Raw genomic sequence first — 21124 nt, forward strand, 5'->3', positions numbered from 1 at the left:
AACTAAGTACATTTACTTGAGTACTGTCTTTAAGTACACATTTGAGGCACTAACACACACCAGTGTCTGGGCAGCTTCGACTCTGCGTGTATTGGAAAACCTTACTTAAACACGTTCTATACAGATATGCACTTAATGAATCTGACGAAATTTAGTTCAGTGGAAATTAGACTTTCTACTCAACGGGTATAAATAAATGTAAGGTTCACATTATTACGTCACCTCGTTTAATTTCTGATCACCAGTGTGTTAATCCGGGCTTTAACCATGCTGTTACTTCATCATCTTGCTCAGCACGCACGTGTACAGACGAATTTAACGGCACAAACTATGATTCGTACATAACTGTTTTCGTCACTTTAATTGGAAATCAAATGATAATTTACAAATATAAGCATTGCAGCCTAAAATGCTCGATTGCAGCTGGTGACAGCCACATAGGACACAGAGCGTCGCTCTTTACCACCAAGAAATACGTCTTTGTGACGCAACCGTGGCCAGATACCGGTGGAAAGAACAGATCAGCCATTTCTGGACTGCTCCCTTTTCAAGAAACCCGAGATTACAATATTATCACTCGTTTGAGGATTTTCATGCGGTGGCGCTGCTTCGGAACTGATATATCACATCTGGGAACTGGTAGAGCTTCATATTTCCGACAACCACAAACGCATGATCATGGATTTTAAATCCCGTTACCGATTTTGGAGATGGTATGTCTCGCTGTTTCTGTTGTTATGTGCAGCCTTCTCTACTACATCTGCTGTTACACACTACTCAGTCCCCGAAGAGATGGAGCAGGGATCTGTGGTTGCTAACCTGGCATCGGATTTGGGTCTGGATGCAAAAACCCTGAGCCGCCGTAAAATAAGACTGGACGTCATTGCTAATAAGAGGTATCTTGAGATTAACAAAGAAACGGGAGAGCTATTCGTTGCTGAGAAGATTGACCGGGAATATCTTTGCAACAGCAAGAATCCATCGTGCTTTTTGAAAATGGATGTAACCATTGAAAACCCCATTCGATTATTCAATATTGAAGTTGAGATAATGGACATTAATGACAATGCGCCGCATTTTCGTAGAGATACAATGCATTTAGACATATCCGAATCGACCTCCCCAGCGGAGCGTTTTTCACTAACCAATGCTATAGATCCCGATTTTGGTTCTAACTCAGTAAAAAACTATCATCTTAGTGAAAATGAGCATTTTGACATTGAAATTCAGACCGGGAGAGACGGGTCAAAGTTTGCTGATTTGATTCTGAAAAAGGCTTTAGACAGAGAGAAGCAGGCTGTTCATAATCTGATACTGACTGCAGTGGACGGTGGAGTCCCCACGCGCACAGGTACAGCCAGTATAATTGTTCGCGTGCTCGATGTCAACGACAACGCCCCTTCATTTGACAAAGACAAATACGTCATAGAAGTGATGGAAAACTCTCCGATTGGCAGCCTGGTGATCAAACTGAATGCTTCTGATTTAGATGAAGGCTCTAACTCTGATATTGTTTATTCATATAGTTTGTATACATCAGAAAGAACGCAGCAGATGTTTAACTTGAACCCAGAAAATGGTGATATCAGAGTGAGAGAGATGATCAATTATGAGGATTTTAAGATTTATGAAATGGAAGTTATTGCCAGCGACAAGGGGCCTAACTCCTTATCTGGACAGTGTAGACTGACAGTACAAGTGACAGATATGAATGATAATCATCCAGAAATATCCATCAAATCATTTCAGAGTCCGGTCAAAGAAAATGTGCCAATAGACACAGTGATAGCTGTAGTTAGTGTCAGTGATAAAGACTCAGGAGACAATGGAGTGGTGGATCTTCATATTCCAGATAATATGCCTTTCAAACTGAGGGAGTCCTCTGATAACTATTATGAATTAGTGGTGTCAGAGCCGTTAGACCGCGAGAAGGTCTCAGAGTATGACGTCACGTTCACCGTAACAGACAGAGGTTCTCCTCCTTTATCTGACAATGAGACTATGACGTTAGAGCTGCTGGATGTTAATGACAATGTTCCACAGTTCGCTCAGTCGTTTTATACTATACGTGTGATGGAGAATAACGCACCTGGGGCCCTGCTCAGCTCACTCACTGCGTTTGACCCTGACCTCCATGAAAACCAGTATCTGGTTTATTTCATCCTGGAGAAGGAGATAGCCAACACCTCCATGTCCATGCTGTTCTCCATCAATCCAGAGAACGGGAACCTTTACGCACTGAAAACTTTTGACTATGAGATCGAGAAGGAGTTTCTTTTCCACATCGAGGCCAGAGACTCTGGCTCTCCTCCTCTCAGCAGTAACGTCACCGTCCACATCATCATCGTGGACCAGAACGACAACGCTCCGGTCATCGTGTCTCCGTGGCGCGCACACGGCTCTGTGGTGGAGGAAAAGATCCCCAGATCCACCGATAAAGGCTCTCTGGTTGCCAAGGTGATAGCCTTAGACACCGACTCGGTGCACAACTCTCGGATTACCTACCAGTTTCTACAGGTGACTGACGCCACCTTGTTCAGTCTGGACCAATACAACGGAGAGATCCGGACCATGAGGATGTTTCAGTTACAGAGATCCGCGCCACCAGAGACTGGTTGTTATCGCCAAGGACAACGGGCAGCCTGCTCTCTCTGCTACAGTCACCATCAAGCTGTCCACAGTGGAGACTGCTGTTAAGGCCTACTCTGACCTGACTGAGGTGCCTCTAGAATACGACATCTTCTCAGACCTCAACCTGTATTTGGTCATCGGTCTGGGCTCGGTGTCTTTTCTCCTGCTCATCACCATATTGGTCACCATCGTGCTCAAGTGTCAGAAACCCAAGCCCAGCAAAGCGGCTCCTCCCTGCAGGAACAGTGTGCTCAGTGAGAGGAACTCCACCATCGCAGACTCCACTCTGGTGTCCAACGATGCCTACTGGTACAGTCTGTTTCTAGCAGAGACCAGGAAAGGGAAGCTGGTGGTCAGACAGCCTGTGCCAAAGGGCTCCAGATACATCGTGTCCAGTTTACCAAGAGGCACGGGACTGACAGACACTAGTGACTCAGCTGCGTCTACTCTGCAGGTGAGAATATTTTGCTACTGCACCACTGTATCTTCAGCAATAACTTGTGCGAGCTATGCAATTTATTAATGACCACTTTTTACATACCAATATAGGACTCTGGAATTTGCAATTATCTTTTGAAAAGTGTCTCGTCTGTAAGCCTTGCAACTTTTTAACAAATCATCTCAGACAGGCCTACGCCTATTTCCTCTCATTTATCTGACTGTGTTTGATTTCATCTTAATTGGAATAGTAAAACTCATGGCATTTACCTACATATAAATAGATACCGTACTGTGCGAATAAATCATTTCATATGAACCACGCTGAAGTTCTGAAAAACTACAATTTTCACTCCCGTACGTCAAAATGTGTTATTCGGAGGTTTTCACCGTGTCACTAGTCCTGTAGTATAGCAAGGGGAAATGAAATGGAATCAGCTTATAATAAATAGCCGTTAAATGCTTTTCGATGGAAGAACATAATTTGATTATTACCGTGTTAAAACATGTTACAACCCACGGAAGAGATGATGAAGCAGATACGAAACAATTACATCTTGCCGACCTAAGAAAAAAAAAAGTAAGACGGTGAAAACGAATGTATCTAATGCATTGACAAACGTTACATGGCTGGTGCTGCGGCTCCCGGTCTTTCTTTTATCTCCACTATCATAATAAAGCAGAACAACAAACAAACATTAAAAATATAACGTGTTATGGCTGAGGTGGACGCCTAATTTAGGTATTCATTATTCAATAATGAGTGGGTCTGTTTCTTGCACGCAGCGTCGCTGTTCCCCAGTCATACAAACTTGTGTGACATCATGATCGCCATGACAGTCTTCGTTTAACTGAAACAGAAAGAAGAGCGGCTGAACAGCTCCTGGTGCTGAATGATTTTGGATTTGGGGGATTTTTCAGTGAATGTATTTAAACCTCGTCTCGGAATTTGACTGAAGCTTCATATTACCACTATATTCTACACGGAATGGTTTAGACTACGTCGAGGAAACATACATATCTGCGGTAACAATGGAGGCTTCTGTCTGTTCTGAATATTGGAAAAGGTATGTGTCGGCAGTTCTTCTTTTCATTGCCACCTTCAGTTCCACGTCAGCTGTAACACACTATTCTGTCCCCGAGGAACTTGAAGAAGGCTCTGTCGTCGCAAATTTGGCTGGAGATTTGGGACTCGATGTGAAAGAATTAGTCGAAAGGAAGATGCGCATAGAAATCATAACGACCAGGAAATATCTGGACGTGAACAAAGAAACAGGGGAGCTGTACATTGTTGAACGAATTGACAGGGAGTCTCTCTGTCCTGCTAAGACATCGTGTTATCTGAAAATGGAAGCAATAATTGAAAACCCCAAAAGGATATTTTATATCGAATTAGAGATAATGGACATAAATGACAATGCACCACATTTTAGAAGAGACACGATAGATTTAGATATTTCAGAGGCCACGCAGGTTGGTGAACGCTTTTCTGTGAGCAATGCAGGTGACCCTGACGTTGGTTCAAACTCTGTGAAAACATACCACTTGAGCGAAAGTGATTATTTCACCATAGAAATTCAGACTGGAAGAGATGGATCGAAATTTGCCGATTTAATTTTGAAAAAGACTCTGGACCGAGAGCGACAGCCTGTTCATCATTTAATATTGACAGCTGTTGATGGCGGTGTGCCGTCTCGTTCTGGTACCGCCAGTATTATTGTTCATGTTTTAGACACAAATGACAACGCCCCGACATTTGAGGAAGAGAGCTACCACGTCAGTGTCATGGAAAATTCTCCTATCGGGAGCCTTGTTGTTCATCTCAATGCAACAGATTTGGATGAGGGTTCAAATTCTGATTTAATATATTCATATAGTCTGTACACATCGGAGAAAACGCAAGAAACGTTCAATTTAAACCCCAGCACAGGTGAGATTACTGTAAAAGGAGTGTTAAATTATGAAGATTTCAGGATTTATGATATGGAAGTGTTAGCCACTGATAAGGGAGCCAATAGTTTATCAGGACAATGCAAGCTCAAAATTGTCGTAGAGGACATGAACGACAACCACCCAGAAATATCTATTAAATCATTTCAGAGTCCAGTCAATGAGAACATACAATTAGACACAGTGATAGCTGTAGTTAGTGTCAGTGATAAAGACTCAGGAGACAATGGAGTGGTGGATCTTCATATTCCAGATAACATGCCTTTCAAACTGCGGGAGTCCTCTGATAACTATTATGAATTAGTGGTGTCAGAGCCGTTAGACCGCGAGAAGGTCCCAGAGTATGACGTCACGTTCACCGTCACAGACAGAGGTTCTCCTCCTTTATCTGACAATGAGACTATGACGTTAGAGCTGCTGGATGTTAATGACAATGTTCCACAGTTCTCTCAGTCGTTTTATACGATACGTGTGATGGAGAATAACGCACCTGGGGCCTTGCTCAGCTCACTCACTGCGTTTGACCCTGACCTCCATGAAAACCAGTATCTGGTTTATTTCATCCTGGAGAAGGAGATAGCCAACACCTCCATGTCCATGCTGTTCTCCATCAATCCAGAGAACGGGAACCTTTATGCACTGAAAACTTTTGACTATGAGATCGAGAAGGAGTTTCTTTTCCACATCGAGGCCAGAGACTCTGGCTCTCCTCCACTTAGCAGTAACGTCACCGTCCACATCATCATCGTGGACCAGAACGACAACGCTCCGGTCATCGTGTCTCCGTGGCGCGCACACGGCTCTGTGGTGGAGGAAAAGATCCCCAGATCCACTGATAAAGGCTCTCTGGTTGCCAAGGTGATAGCCTTAGACACCGACTCGGTGCACAACTCTCGGATTACCTACCAGTTTCTACAGGTGACTGACGCCACCTTGTTCAGTTTGGACCAATACAACGGAGAGATCCGGACCATGAGGATGTTCAGTTACAGAGATCCGCGCCACCAGAGACTGGTTGTTATCGCCAAGGACAACGGGCAGCCTGCTCTCTCTGCTACAGTCACCATCAAGCTGTCCACAGTGGAGACTGCTGTTAAGGCCTACTCTGACCTGACTGAGGTGCCTCTAGAATACGACATCTTCTCAGACCTCAACCTGTATTTGGTCATCGGTCTGGGCTCGGTGTCTTTTCTCCTGCTCATCACCATATTGGTCACCATCGTGCTCAAGTGTCAGAAACCCAAGCCCAGCAAAGCGGCTCCTCCCTGCAGGAACAGTGTGCTCAGTGAGAGGAACTCCACCATCGCAGACTCCACTCTGGTGTCCAACGATGCCTACTGGTACAGTCTGTTTCTGGCAGAGACCAGGAAAGGGAAGCTGGTGGTCAGACAGCCTGTGCCAAAGGGCTCCAGATACATCGTGTCCAGTTTACCGAGAGGCACAGGACTGACAGACACTAGTGACTCAGCTGCTTCTACTCTGCAGGTATTGGAAAAGCATCCATTTAGCATATGTCACACAGATGTACATCATGAATATTCATCACTTGCACTCTTATGTGACCATAGTAGTCATTGTGGTTCTCTTGTCATGTCAGCGGTTGAGAATTTGTTCTCTCTCCTTTACTTATTTTGAATTATTACGCATAAATAGTTACCAACTGTCGCAAAAGGAGACAGACATCACAAGTATAAAGGTAACTGTGGACATTAACATGTTGGATAAGTCTTCTTACACTCACTGGCAGTTCATTTCCAGTGATGGAAAGAAACAAAATACACTTACACCAATCATGTATTAATGAACATTTTTCTTAGGTACAGTACTTTTACTATACTCAAGTATATCCAATTGTATGCTTCTTTATATCCCTACTTAACTATATTTCAGAGGTTAACATTGTTCTTTTGACTTGACTACATTTATTTATCTACTTTAAATCAAAATAGAAAACACTGATACATTGTTATAGATTAAAGGCCCCTAATACACCCACAGGTGTTCTCAGGTTGAAGCTGTGCTTAGATTTATATCAGGTTATCATCTACTTAAAATAATGATACATGTGTAAATTGTCCTACCACAAACTAACAAGAGAGCTCCTGAACTTCAAAAGTTTTTGTTATTTTTTTTTTTTATCATGTTACTCGACAGGATAATAATGTGTGTTTGCAAATTATTATATTCAATGCATGTGACAAAAAAATGAAAATATTTATTAATCTTTCTGGACTTTGAAGACTCAATAATTAACTGTCTGAAAATGGGCTGTGATACATAGAGACAACGTTTAATTTTGATACTGTAAGAATGTTTTACATAAAATACTTGTATACCTTTACTCATATAATTTTGAATGCAGGACTTGTACTTGTAACTGAGTATTTTTAAATTGTAGTATTGTTACCTTCACTTAAGTAAAGGATCGGGTATTTAATCCAACACTGCTAGTTTCTAGTTAAAATCTTGAAATAGTTTCATGAACTTCAATAAGTAATTTAATAAATAACCTACTCTCCCCCTTTCATAAATAGATTTTTCTTGTTATATCAGCCTGAATTATTCTGCAAATATTAGTTGTTTTTTTAATTTTTATTTAAAAAAAAAGAAATTAAGCAAGATGTGTGGCACACTGACATCATACATCAAAAGTAACTGGCAGTAACAATTATTGATGATGCATTCACGGTCACTTTATTCATCATGTGTGGCATTGTTTCACTGACATCCCCGGACCCTGCGTCAAACTCGTAGAATAAAAAGAAAATGCGTTGCCCTCATAAACGTTTTATGTATTTACAATCACCGTGTACAGGTGTGACAAGAACAAACAAAGATGAAGTTTATAAAGACATGCAATTACACATCATCGAATCAAAGTGAAAAGTGTCTATCATGTCTTCAGACTTCCATCTCGCGGCCAGGGAATACAAGTTCAGAAAACAGAGTTGAAAACTTCACAAAAAACTTATTCAAGCACAAACTGTTATTAAAATCCATTCTCACTCTGTCTACGTGTAAAACGAAATTATTATTTTTTGTCTAAAAAGTTGTAAAGTCTTCTGCAGGACTACTTTCGTCGCTGCTCTCCACGAAAACACACCCGCTGATGAGGTCATCGTTTTCACGGGAGTTTATTGGAGGAGGCACAGCCAGACATTCTGCTACGTGCGCGTCACACTTGGGCTGAGCGTGAAGGACCGTTCTTCCGTTTGTTACTTCAACCAGAGGACTGTTTATCCGCGTTTCAGCACATTTCAAGGATTAACATACGGAATCTGAGCGATGGCACATCATATCAGAGTGATGCACGTGAGGGGGTACGTTTCCGCGTTTCTCTTTCTCTCTGCTATCATGAACACGGTCTCCACCGTCACCCATTATTCTATCCCCGAAGAAATGGAGGAGGGATCTGTTGTTGCTAATTTGGCAGCTGATTTGGGGTTAGACGTTAAGACGCTCAAAGAAAGAAAGATGCGCATCGATGTGGTTGCCCAAAAAAAGTATCTGGATATCAACAAGGACACGGGAGAGCTGTTCATTCTGGGAAAGATTGACAGAGAGTTTTTATGCCCTTCGAAGACAACTACATACTGCTTTCTTAAATTAGACGCTACAATTGAAAATCCAGTGCGAATGTTTAATATTGAGGTGGAAATCACGGATATTAATGATAACGCCCCTCACTTCCGCCGAGGAACCATGCATTTAGACATCTCTGAATCCACCTCTGTTGGAGAGAGATTCTCACTGAATAATGCTGCAGATCCAGATGTTGGGACGAATTCTGTTAAAGATTACCATCTCAGCTCAAGTGAGCATTTTGCACTCGAGATTCAGACCGGGAGAGACGGGTCAAAGTTTGCTGATTTGATTCTGAAAAAGGCTTTAGACAGAGAGAAGCAGGCTGTTCATAATCTGATACTGACTGCAGTGGACGGTGGAGTCCCCACGCGCACAGGTACAGCCAGTATAATTGTTCGCGTGCTCGATGTGAACGACAACGCCCCTTCATTTGACAAAGACAAATACGTCATAGAAGTGATGGAAAACTCTCCTATTGGCAGTCTAGTGATCAAACTGAATGCTACCGATTTAGATGAAGGCTCTAACTCTGATATTGTTTATTCATATAGTTTGTATACATCAGAGAGAACGCAGCAGATGTTTAACTTGAACCCAGAAAATGGTGAAATCAGAGTGAGAGAGATGATCAATTATGAGGATTTTAAGATTTATGAAATGGAAGTTATTGCCAGCGACAAGGGGCCTAACTCCTTATCTGGACAGTGTAGACTGACAGTACAGGTGACAGATATGAATGATAATCATCCAGAAATATCCATTAAATCATTTCAGAGTCCAGTCAAAGAAAATGTGCCTATAGACACAGTGATAGCTGTAGTTAGTGTCAGTGATAAAGACTCAGGAGACAATGGAGTGGTGGATCTTCATATTCCAGATAATATGCCTTTCAAACTGAGGGAGTCCTCTGATAACTATTATGAATTAGTGGTGTCAGAGCCGTTAGACCGTGAGAAGGTCCCAGAGTATGACGTCACGTTCACCGTCACAGACAGAGGTTCTCCTCCTTTATCTGACAATGAGACTATGACGTTAGAGCTGCTGGATGTTAATGACAATGTTCCACAGTTCGCTCAGTCGTTTTATACTATACGTGTGATGGAGAATAACGCACCTGGGGCCCTGCTCAGCTCACTCACTGCGTTTGACCCTGACCTCCATGAAAACCAGTATCTGGTTTATTTCATCCTGGAGAAGGAGATAGCCAACACCTCCATGTCCATGCTGTTCTCCATCAATCCAGAGAACGGGAACCTTTACGCACTGAAAACTTTTGACTATGAGATCGAGAAGGAGTTTCTTTTCCACATCGAGGCCAGAGACTCTGGCTCTCCTCCTCTCAGCAGTAACGTCACCGTCCACATCATCATTGTGGACCAGAACGACAACGCTCCGGTCATTGTGTCTCCGTGGCGCGCACACGGCTCTGTGGTGGAGGAAAAGATCCCCAGATCCACCGATAAAGGCTCTTTGGTTGCCAAGGTGATAGCCTTAGACACCGACTCGGTGCACAACTCTCGGATTACCTACCAGTTTCTACAGGTGACTGACGCCACCTTGTTCAGTCTGGACCAATACAACGGAGAGATCCGGACCATGAGGATGTTCAGTTACAGAGATCCGCGCCACCAGAGACTGGTTGTTATCGCCAAGGACAACGGGCAGCCTGCTCTCTCTGCTACAGTCACCATCAAGCTGTCCACAGTGGAGACTGCCGTTAAGGCCTACTCTGACCTGACTGAGGTGCCTCTAGAATACGACATCTTCTCAGACCTCAACCTGTATTTGGTCATCGGTCTGGGCTCCGTGTCTTTTCTCCTGCTCATTACCATATTGGTCACCATCGTGCTCAAATGTCAGAAACCCAAGCCCAGCAAAGCGGCTCCTCCCTGCAGGAACAGTGTGCTCAGTGAGAGGAACTCCACCATCGCAGACTCCACTCTGGTGTCCAACGATGCCTACTGGTACAGTCTGTTTCTAGCAGAGACCAGGAAAGGGAAGCTGGTGGTCAGACAGCCTGTGCCAAAGGGCTCCAGATACATCGTGTCCAGTTTACCGAGAGGGACAGGGCTGACAGACACTAGTGACTCAGCTGCTTCTACTCTGCAGGTATTGGAAAAACATCTATTTAGCATATGCGACACAGATGTACTCCCTGAATATTCATCAGTTAGACTCTTAAGTGATGATAGTAGTCATCGTGGTTCTCTTGTTATGTCAGCAGGTTAAGAATTTGTTCTCTTCTTTTCACTTCGTTTTAGTTATTACGCATACATAGTTACCTGCTGTCTCAAGAAATTACAAGTATAAACAAAACTGCCACAAAACCATTCAAGATACAAAACACTGACACATTGTTATAAATTAAAGGTCCCAAATACACCCACAGGTGTTCTCACATTGAAGTTGGGCTGAGATTTACATCAGGTTATCATCTACCTAAAAGAACGATAAATGTGTAAATTGTCCAACAACTAAACAAACAAGCGAGCTCCTGAAGTTCAGAAGAATTTTCTGTCATGTTGCTCGACAGGCTAATAATGTTTCTGGACTCTGAAGACTCGAAAACGATATCATTTGAAATGGGCTGTTTTGCATAGAGACCACTTTTAGTTTGCATACTGTGAGTATGTTTTGCAGATAATACCTGTATACTTTTACTCATATCATTTTGAATGCAGGAATTTTACTTTAAACTGAGCATGTTTAAACTGTAGTATTGTTACCTTCACTTAAGTAAAGGATCAGAATCCTTCATCCAACACTTCTAGGTTCTACTGATACCTTGAAATAGTTTCAATTAGTTCAACAAGTAATTCAATAAATAACCTACTCTTTCCCTCTCCCTCTTTCTTGTTATATCAGCCTGAATAATTCTGCAAACTTTAGGTTTTGGCTGAAGAATTGAAGCAAGATGTGAGGCACACTGACAAAATAAATCAAAAGTTACTGACAGTTGCAAATATTGATGATACATAAGTTAAGCCAAGGTGTTGAAGCGAAATCTAGCGTTGTGTATATTATTGCTTATTCGGCCGGAGAAATATGCTGTTTTAGCAGCATTAAGAGCACGCTTACACTATCACACCATGCAAGATAAAAAACGTCCAAGATTTTCGGCACGCATGTTCCATTATCCTACAGGCATGCTAGAGATCTCGGGCTTCATCCGTAAACCAGGGAGTAGATTTCTTTGGTCCTATTGTCTTGGTAGAGACAGGTTCCACAGAAGGACATAAACAAGTAGTGAGTTGACTTCATAAGTGAAGTTTTCCCCAGATTCTGTCACAGTCGCAAAAGGAGCCAAGACCCTAGGAAAATTTTAATTGAGTGTCGTTATGACTGTCGGGCTGATATGACCAGAAGTAAAAACATTTGTGTCACCGGTACAAGGACAGGCTAATGATGTTTCAAATGTAATATGAAAGTGATCTGACACAGCAGAAGAGACAGAAGTGACATTCAGGGCTGACACATCTAATTTGTGGGAAAGGATCAAGTCCAGAGTGTTACCACTGGAATGAGTAGGTTCATGAACAAGCTGAAAAAAGCTTCACTTAAAGGGTCAGAAGGCTTATTCAAGTGAAAATAGAAATCCTCAATAATTAGGATCTTATATGAAGTCACAAGGTCTGCAACAGAAGGAGTAAGGGTATTGAGGACTGTAGATTACCACCAGGAGAAAGCCTGTTCCCTGGACAAGGCCATTGCACATTATGAAGATTATTTTAGAACCAGAGCCTCAAATGAAGTAAATCTAATATCCTGGTTGGAGGTTAAACTGAAAATAGATTTCAGGGGAGAGGTGTGCCTAATCACCAAAACCATATAAGTTTTATGTTTGTACTTGACTTTGTGCTTTATATGTGAACTAGGCCTAAGTATATAAATGAGAGCGCTAAGAGTTAATTATGTTAACCAGTACAACAAACAGATAAAAGTGAGGCCTTTAGCTTTATTACGCATCTGCCTTTCAGTTGTTTTTGCATGGATCAATCAAAATATTGACAGCTTTGGCTATTTTATGATATTGACCAATCCATTTTCTACAGTATAAAACCTTTGTCCAAAATCATGAGATAAACTGTATGAAAGTTGGGTTGGTTCACAGCACAGAACGAAATGTGATTCCTACTATGCCTCTGATGTTTTCTCTGTTCATGTTTTGCACCAAAGATGATTACTCGTTTCAATTTTTGTGCGTGGGGGACGACTTAACACACTGACTTGTCGTCAAATACAACAACAAAGTTCTGTGTCGCTCGACTTGTATATATGTATCGCTGTATGATCTGCCTTTGCTTGTTCATTCAAGAGGCAGCAACAAAATATACCATTAAGAGCCCAACTGCCAATAATAACAATATGCCGATCTATCAATATATCTGTCTGTCTGTATGTATTTACCTATCTATCTATCTGTCTATTTGTCTATCTATCTATCTATCTATCTATCTATCTATCTATCTATCTATCTATGATGGTAAGTATGCTGCTTGAAAAAAAATATATATATCTAAATGTTTTAACCCACTTTTATAGATTGGATTGTATGAAGCTGCAGTGTCTGTTATAAAGGATCAAACTAACTTGCATATTTGTTGGTATTTTTCAAAGATAACGATTCATTCATAGTGCCTCGGCACCACCTCTGTGATCGTAGGATGCATACACAAATAATCCTTCTTTTCTGCTTGCAATGACCTGACCATTGAACTACTTGTTTTGTTCTTCTCCCCGCTCTAAAGTACCCTAAATGAGGGAAGTCCACTCAGCAGCTGGAGGTATGCAGGAGTCTCACTCCCCCGCCCCGGATGCCCTTTTTAATGAATGATGTTACAGAACTCAGTGTTTGAATTTTTTTTTTTTTTTTTTTTTTGTGTTTGTTTTCTTTTCAGTGGTTGGATTTTTCTTTCTTTTATTATTTTGCCTTATTTGATTTCTCTCGGAGACGGAGATTCTTTTTAATTAACCTCTTCATGATCTACATTCTGGTTACTGATACTACTGTTACAGTCTCATCCTTAAAGCCCACTAGAATAATCTATGTACAGTAATTAGCACTACTTTGGACTGAGCCTAAAAGTATCACCCTAACGATTTTGATTGACTTAAGGGGATAGAGACATGAGACCACGGTAATGATAATAGATAGTCTATCTGTTGCTTAGTCCAACAGACAATCAAATGTGCTGATCCAGATGAAGTCGTATTTTAACATTATTCCTGTCCTAGTCATTGCTTTTTCTGAACAAAGTGAGAGTGGAGCATAATCAGTCCCTGAGTCACACATCTGATCCCTGGGCTCTGTCAACATGCTGCTCTACCTGAATCTATTGATCACAGGTCTAAAAAGAAAACAAACTTCAACTAACAATGCTGCCATTTGCCAGCTTTGCTTTCTTCACAATTTGGCTTTTGCTGTTAACACATCTCAAGACATTTCTTTAATTCAATCACTATGTTCTCAAAAGGATCCTGTGCATGTTAAGATTAATTATTTGTGTTCATCCCCTGACTGACCCATCAGTAATAGATAAGGAGTGTGTTAGTTGTGAATGTTTATTGGAGGGAATGGACTGTGCTGTATCCGTATGATTGGGTTGGTTATAATTCTAGTGTTACTGGCATCACACAGACACAGATTAACACTTTTGAATTTTCTGTCTGCTGTAGTGTGAATTATGACCTAATTCTTTGTGCAGGCGAGGCGCAAAGTGAAACCAGTCACCCAGTTACCTAGCAACCACCCTCCTTCACATAATCTTGGAGCATGGTATTCATAGATAGACCCCCTGCCACATCACCACTACATGTTGAAGGATCCCCTTCACCCACTCTGCCCCCCTGCCTGAAGCCCCTGTCTGAGAGATCGGACGTCGGCTGCATGAGATATGTCAGTTTGGCCAGTCACAAGGCTGTCCATGTCGTGCTTAGTTCCCAGATTCGTCTAATTTGTCTCTTTGTCTCGTTGGCAGGCATCCACCACCAGTAGTGGCAGTTCCGCCTAAGGCAACACCTTCAGCTGCGTACTGGATTTGACGCTGACAGGAAACCAGAGGAGAGGAGAAACCCCTTGCCCGTAAAACTCCCCCTCCATGTCCACCCTGCTCAGTCTGATCCTTGCTCCTCACAAGTAGCCACGCTATGACACCAAACGGACTACGGTGGCTAATCAATGACACGACCCTCCCCCACTCTTTCTTTAAGCACACGAAAAGCCAATCAACACCGCCTCTCTGTCCATTCAATATGCATGATAAGACTGCATGGCTTCAACCACACTCCAAGACCTCCATACAAAAATTTTTTCACATTTACCAAGAAGCAGACTGGACAAAAGACAACACAAATGGATTTTCAAAGAAGCCACAAATAAGGACTATTGGAGTGAACACGGGAATGTTAAAATGCCTTTAAGAGACTGTTTTCCCTCTCTAAAAATGAAACACATGTTGGATATCATTTTGAACCTCTGTGCTTTGTCCTGCCCCCATAACAGCTTCAATGTATAATATACAAGTTATCTAAGAAGTGAAACAGCACAATTAAGTAAATGTCAGAAAAGCACTAACCTACGATTTCAACATATGAAACAAACGGGAGTCAGTATTTTATAAATGTGATGTAGCTTTTAGTAGTTTTATGTTTGTACTTGACTTTGTGCTTTATATGTGAACTAGGCCTAAGTATATAAACGAGAGCGCTAAGAGTTAATTATGTTAACCAGTGCAACAAACGGATAAAAGTGAGGCCTTTAGCTTTATTATGTATCTGCCTTTCAGTTGTTTTTGCATGGATCAATCAAAGTATTGACAGCTTTGGATATTTTATGATATTGAACAATTTTCTGTAACTATGCCTCAGTGTTTGGTATTTTTTTTAAAACAAGATGGAAGATTACATTTTGATTTGACTACAGTGAAGAACAACAGTATAAAACCTTTGTCCAAAATCATGAGATCTTCCAAGAAGGTCAACAGATCTGTAATCTCATCCTTTTCTCCTAGTTCCTGGGCAAGATGGAAGTGGCTGGCAGCAGTGGGACACATTTATTGATTCATTAAATTATTCAGCTTAAACTTAGATGTGCAATCTGCTTGAATGTTATGTCCACTTGGATGGAGAATGTGAGACTAGGGAATGGAACTGAACACATATAAACACAGTGTGTCTTTGAGAATGGATTGATTAATATCTTTATGAATAGTGTACATACATCACAAACATAACCACGTACTTTTACCTTTTTTTTATTTTCAATGCCAAACTCTGGATGTTCCCTAGTATCTCCTAAGGATGTGTAACAAGTTGAAAAGTCAGAAGTTAACGTGGTGACTTAGCAATTACTTTATAATATTAAAATGACAGTTGTGGTTGATTTTGCCCAATTAAGGCTGTGCTCATGTTAATTACTGACTTTAAGTATCTGCATATGCAACACAAATACAGATATGACATATACAGTATATCATCTATAAATATGCCTTTCTTTTCAATACCAATACTGAACTTTTAAATGTGAACAAAAGCAGTGCCATCAGATTTATGAGCCAACTTGTGCGTGAGACAGTAAAATATTCAGACATCATGTAGTCAAGCTCTTCAGCACAGCTCACATTGCATTACCTGTATAAAGTTGAAATGTTTTACAGACAAACATATACAGTAAGTGCTTTTGTACGGTGGTACTTTGATGGTGCAGTATGTAATAACCTGTGTAATGTGAGCTAACTGTATGCAATGGTCCGGTGTGTATGATCTATTAAATACAAAATAACAAACTGAACAGCAAACCTAAAGATGGACTTCTGAATCTCTTGAGTTTTTGCATCAAGTGGTATCAAGTTTTTATTGGGACAGCAGCATTTTTGTAAAATACAAATACAAGTATGTTAATAAGTTAAAGGCCTACTTAACCACATTAGTATGCCTGTCTCGCCTTCTTAGCAACATAACTGATGTGGATAAGTTTCAGTTCTCTTGATGTGTCAAGTTTAAAAAAACACACTGAGCTAATTTCTGAAACAAATCACAGACACTGAGAACACTGAGTCACCTTATGGAAGAGTAATTAGCTTGAATGCACACACATTAGTACAGTTATGAAGTGGCAAGGTTGGATATGTATTGATTTTTCTGATTCAGGAGCTTTCCGGCCCTTTGAAGATCATCTGGCCCAGATAGTGAGTTGAGCCAGGGATAGTTATGTACTGCAAGAACACATTCTTAACTCATGGAGAAGACTTTATGGTGGCACAGACCATCCACACAAAGATGTTAAAAATATATAATGTCAAAACAAACTCACTTTAATGTGGACCACTCTCAGACATGTAAGATCCTAGGTTTCTGTACTGAAGGATGAGTTATTTTATGTGTATGTAGATGCTTAATGTGGTGGGAAAAATTGACAGAATCTTTTTTTATTGAAGGTCAGAAAATGATTTACTTGCACGGTTTTAGCAGGTGATGTTGTATGGAGCACTATCTTTAAGGCTAGAACTGGTATTATTCCCATATGGACTGACTCCCCCAGGATGCTCATAACTGGGGCTCTTATTTTTATCTCATCATATTCTTTTTTTCATCACTGAGACAGTGTTTGTATGGTAATGAAATTAGAACACCTACAGGAGAAAAAAAAGCAAATTAAGGAAAACGTACTATGCCTGTGTGTGTGCTCCCACAAAGATCTTCCCTCTCCAGTCATGACTTCCCACTAGTGTAATTTAAGTATTGATTCAAATGAAACATTCAGTGTTTGTCAAATATAAGTTCTAAGGACAGACAGGAATCCATATAAACTCTAAAAAAGTATATTTCAGCAGTAGTTGAGGTGATGTAAAGTTTGAGTGAGTTTCATGCAGATTTCTGCTTTGGTGAAGGCAGTCTACTAGGTGGAGTATATCAACTTTTCACCTAATGAATTACCTACATGTTGTTCCCTCAGTACACATGTAACCTGCTATTCTCACCTGAGTGAACCTGCATTAATTAGGTTTCTCGTGATGCTGTGCGTCTGACGTCATGACGCCTCCGCCTTCTCCAGAATCTTCTACCTGCAGTTGAGCCGCCAATTTCTGTCCGACAACGGAAGAAGGTAACAAAGATACTGAATCTTCTTTGAAGGTGAGTCAAAGATAAAGCAAATATTTTAATGTCAGATATAAAATGGTCCAACTGTAGTGTTAAATTCGTAAATTTTTAATAAACTGACTGAACCAAACCAGCTGTCTTACTCAGTCCAGCGAACTTTAGCAAGTTTTAAATTAGCATAATATTTTAAATGCAGTTTGCTGGTTTTGTCAAAAGTATATTGTTTTAGCTCTGTGTTCAAATCTGATGTGTAACACTTCGAGTAAAATTATAGCCCACTGATACTATAGCTGGTCAGTAAATTAGCTGTACCTTGCCACTGTGCCAGTAAACGTTAGCATTCTGCTAGCATGCTTAGCGTAAGAACTAACCCTACCTTAAAGTTAGCTGTTAAATATCAGACCAGTTGGTAGTTTGCGCTTGGACAGGCAGGTCAGTAGTTAGCAGGCGGTACTGTCTTTGTTTAATATCGTAACGTTAGCTTAAAGTTGTGTATTCATGCAGTGTGTTGGTGTTGGCTTAATGTTAGTTACTCATTAGCATAAGCACATCATTGGAGCATGCTGGGCCCTCGGTTCTCTTCAGACTGCTTCGGGCGCGCTCATTTATACATGAGTGTTGATTCACATGCCTGTCGGCGCGCACAGTTCATGCGGTCACACTTTTTGGATTGCCCTCATGGCCACGGGTGATGTGAAAGGTAAGGTTAATTATGCTTTAGCTGTGGTGCTTGCAGGAAGCGTGAATTTACTGCCGCTTGCGTTGTTTTCGATGTAGTTAACGTTGAGAGGGCAAGGAGGAGAGGAGAGAGGGTGCGTGCAGCGCTCGTACACGTACGTATCGGCTGTGGGGGAGGGAGTAGATGTGTGCGGTGCCTCGGTGGCAGGGCTGCCTTCGTATTTACGCTGGATATTATCGAAGCATTGGCGATAAATATTTGCTGTGTGAAGAGTTTCCCAGCTCCAGGTCTCCAGACTAACTTTTTTTTACTAGGAGCACAGTGGCCCCTAACTGAAACTGCACACCGTAAATCAATATTCAAAGCAAATAATAACATTTCCGATCATTTTATTGTATTACTGATAAATACTTAAAACTTTGTCACAAGCAACACTAGAAAAATAAGGCATACAGACATTACCAATACAGTACTATTACTGTCATTACAGTATAATATTATGATTTAGAAATCATAACTGCAATGCAATCTACAGAAATGTCTGTGCGCAGTACAGTAAATACTTTAAATGTATGTAGACACTTGGGGCGCTGGTTAACGAGCCATTATTCACTCTCCCTTAGAGCAGATTCCCTTGAGGTCCAAGAGGCTCAGAAGGCCAGCCCTTGTAATTTGGCCTTCTAGACCATTTACCCTGACTGAATCACATATGTACAGACTTTTTGGCATCAAACTCTTCTAAGCTAGGTCCCTCCATGCTAATGCGAATCAAGTCCTCTACAGTGTCTACATGCAGAGACCCCCGACATCAGATTTAATCCTCTTCTGAGCAGAAAATCCCCTTTCACAGACAGCAGAGGAGACGGGGAGGACCAGCATGATGTGCATAAGATGTAGGATGTTCTACGAAGAATATAACATTAGTTTAGGCCTTATTTAATAAGAAAGTCATAATTGCCAACTAAATTAATGAGGACATGACCATACTTTGTAATCAGAGCAGAATGGCAACTTTGTTACCATCTTCTCCCATAGGGCATGGTAATACTTGTCCATGTAGTTCCTGAAGATGATTCTCTTCATGGAGTGATATTACGACACAAGTTCCTCTCCAGATCCAGCCCTATGAGTAACAATAAGTTGCCCCTTTCACGTCGTTCACTCAGAGCGAAGCATCGCGGGAGTGAAGAAGAACCAGGAGAAGACGCATAAAAGCCGCAGCCGCGGTTCGCCAATTCTCCGCCGATGGTGATTCACACAGAGCGAAAGATCTCCGCCGTGAATTCACACAGAAAGCCGGCGCTGCGGCTCCTAAAGAGGCGTGACGGTAATGTGTACCCCCCTGTCAATCTCGCGGGACGGAGGCTGTTTTCCGAAAGTTCACTGAATTCTCGGTCCGGAGGGCTGACGGTCGCAGAGTTTTTTTTTCATCACGAACACTCGGTGAGTTAAAGTTTTTTGCCGGTGACAGACGCTGTTTTTCGGGCAGAAATGTTGTAGGGTCTGTAGTCTGTAGGACAGGCGGGAGGACGGACACTTCTCCACTATATCTGTGGTATCTTTTTCCTCATATAAGTAGCCAAAGACAGTTACAGTTACTATGTTACTTTTGTTTGGTTCTGTAACGTTGCTTTGTGGGACATTTCTGTTTATTAAGTTGAGTGAGGGACCTGTGCAGTCATCAGACTGTACGACACCCCCTCCATATGCGCAGCTGGCTCATCCATTCACACTGGTTCAGTTTCCCAGTACTGCGCCTCTGATACTATCAGACGAGTTTCATATACAGAAGTTATTGAAATGTTACATAAATAAAATGTTTAATTTTATTCAAAAAAATCGAGGTTTGTATCGAACCGTTTTTGGTGTATCGTTACAGCCCTAGATATTACTCTCTAGCCAGATTGGCATCACAGCCATTTGTGAAAAGAGTGATAGGAAAAGCTGATCAAACAGTCTTAGTTAAGGATCGAGGTAGATGTTTGAAATGTTGTTCTGTGATACTTTTTATATCTTGTCATGACAGTTTAAAAAGAATCACTAACCTTGTTAAGACAGAGGAGAAGTGGTCCAGCAGGAAGTCCAGCTCCTCTGCGCCATAGTCTGTCAGCTGATCTCTTTGCTTTGGCCAGGAATCATGACGAATATTTTGAATGGCCTCACTGCCTTTGATGTGTACTCTTCATCTACCAAGGAATAGAAAGACAGATTTGAGATAAAGAGAAAGATTAAATTTGTCATAATGATATCTTATTCTTCACAGAAACTTTTTTATTATTGTGTTTTCACTTGCCAAGTAGACTTCTGAATCTTTGCTTAAAGTGCAGCACAGGGCAGTCAACAGTTGCTTTCATTGCTTGTTGCAGCTTTGGTGTGCTTGCGATGGAGACGCCATCCTTTCTTAGCCCAGCAGCTTCTCCTTTGATGGTGAATTTGCTAATGGCCTCAAACAAGTCAGCCAGGAAGTGACAGAAACCCACAAAGCTTCCATCTTCCATCATCTTCTTGACCTGTAAGACATAGCCAATCAGTAACAACTCACCACCAATATCTCGTATAACTCAGTGTCTCGTAACTCTGTGTCTCATTGAGCTGCGCCTCCATTTAGGAAATCCATTCCACGGTTTGCCGCCAGCTAGCAGACTAGCCGGCAGGAATCACTGGTGGAGTCATTTCAGCAGACAACGTTAAAGCACAGGCATGGCTCATGGATTGGAGATCTCAGCAGGTTGGATCGGATAT

At 41.4% G+C, this 21124-nt stretch overlaps 2 protein-coding genes and 1 pseudogene across 2 annotated transcripts in view; 2 read left to right on the forward strand and 1 right to left on the reverse strand.

Annotated features, from left to right (window-relative positions):
- Positions 1–20561, reverse strand: part of fgf18a (fibroblast growth factor 18a) — a 97644-nt gene extending 77083 nt beyond the window's left edge. The window contains exon 1 of the mRNA XM_030396141.1: positions 20428–20561. The gene's annotated coding sequence lies outside the window, so the exon portion shown is untranslated. The remainder of the gene's footprint in view (positions 1–20427) is intronic.
- Positions 509–16406, forward strand: LOC115568618 (protocadherin alpha-C2-like; annotated as a pseudogene).
- On the forward strand, positions 6511–16406 carry LOC115568622 (protocadherin alpha-C2-like). The gene is made up of 3 exons (XM_030396120.1): positions 6511–10713; positions 13353–13388; positions 14583–16406. Exons 1-2 carry the CDS (start codon positions 8305–8307, stop codon positions 13362–13364), a joined length of 2421 nt encoding a protein of 806 aa, XP_030251980.1. The 5' UTR covers positions 6511–8304; the 3' UTR covers positions 13365–13388; positions 14583–16406.
- Positions 20562–21124: the final 563 nt, after the last annotated feature.

The sequence above is a fragment of the Sparus aurata genome, chromosome 18 (assembly GCF_900880675.1).
Source record: "Sparus aurata chromosome 18, fSpaAur1.1, whole genome shotgun sequence".
Taxonomy (NCBI): domain Eukaryota; kingdom Metazoa; phylum Chordata; class Actinopteri; order Spariformes; family Sparidae; genus Sparus; species Sparus aurata.

Excerpts from the sequence above, each read along its gene's own strand:
- LOC115568622 (XM_030396120.1), top strand. The coding sequence starts at position 8,305 with ATGGCACATCATATCAGAGTGATGCACGTGAGGGGGTACGTTTCCGCG.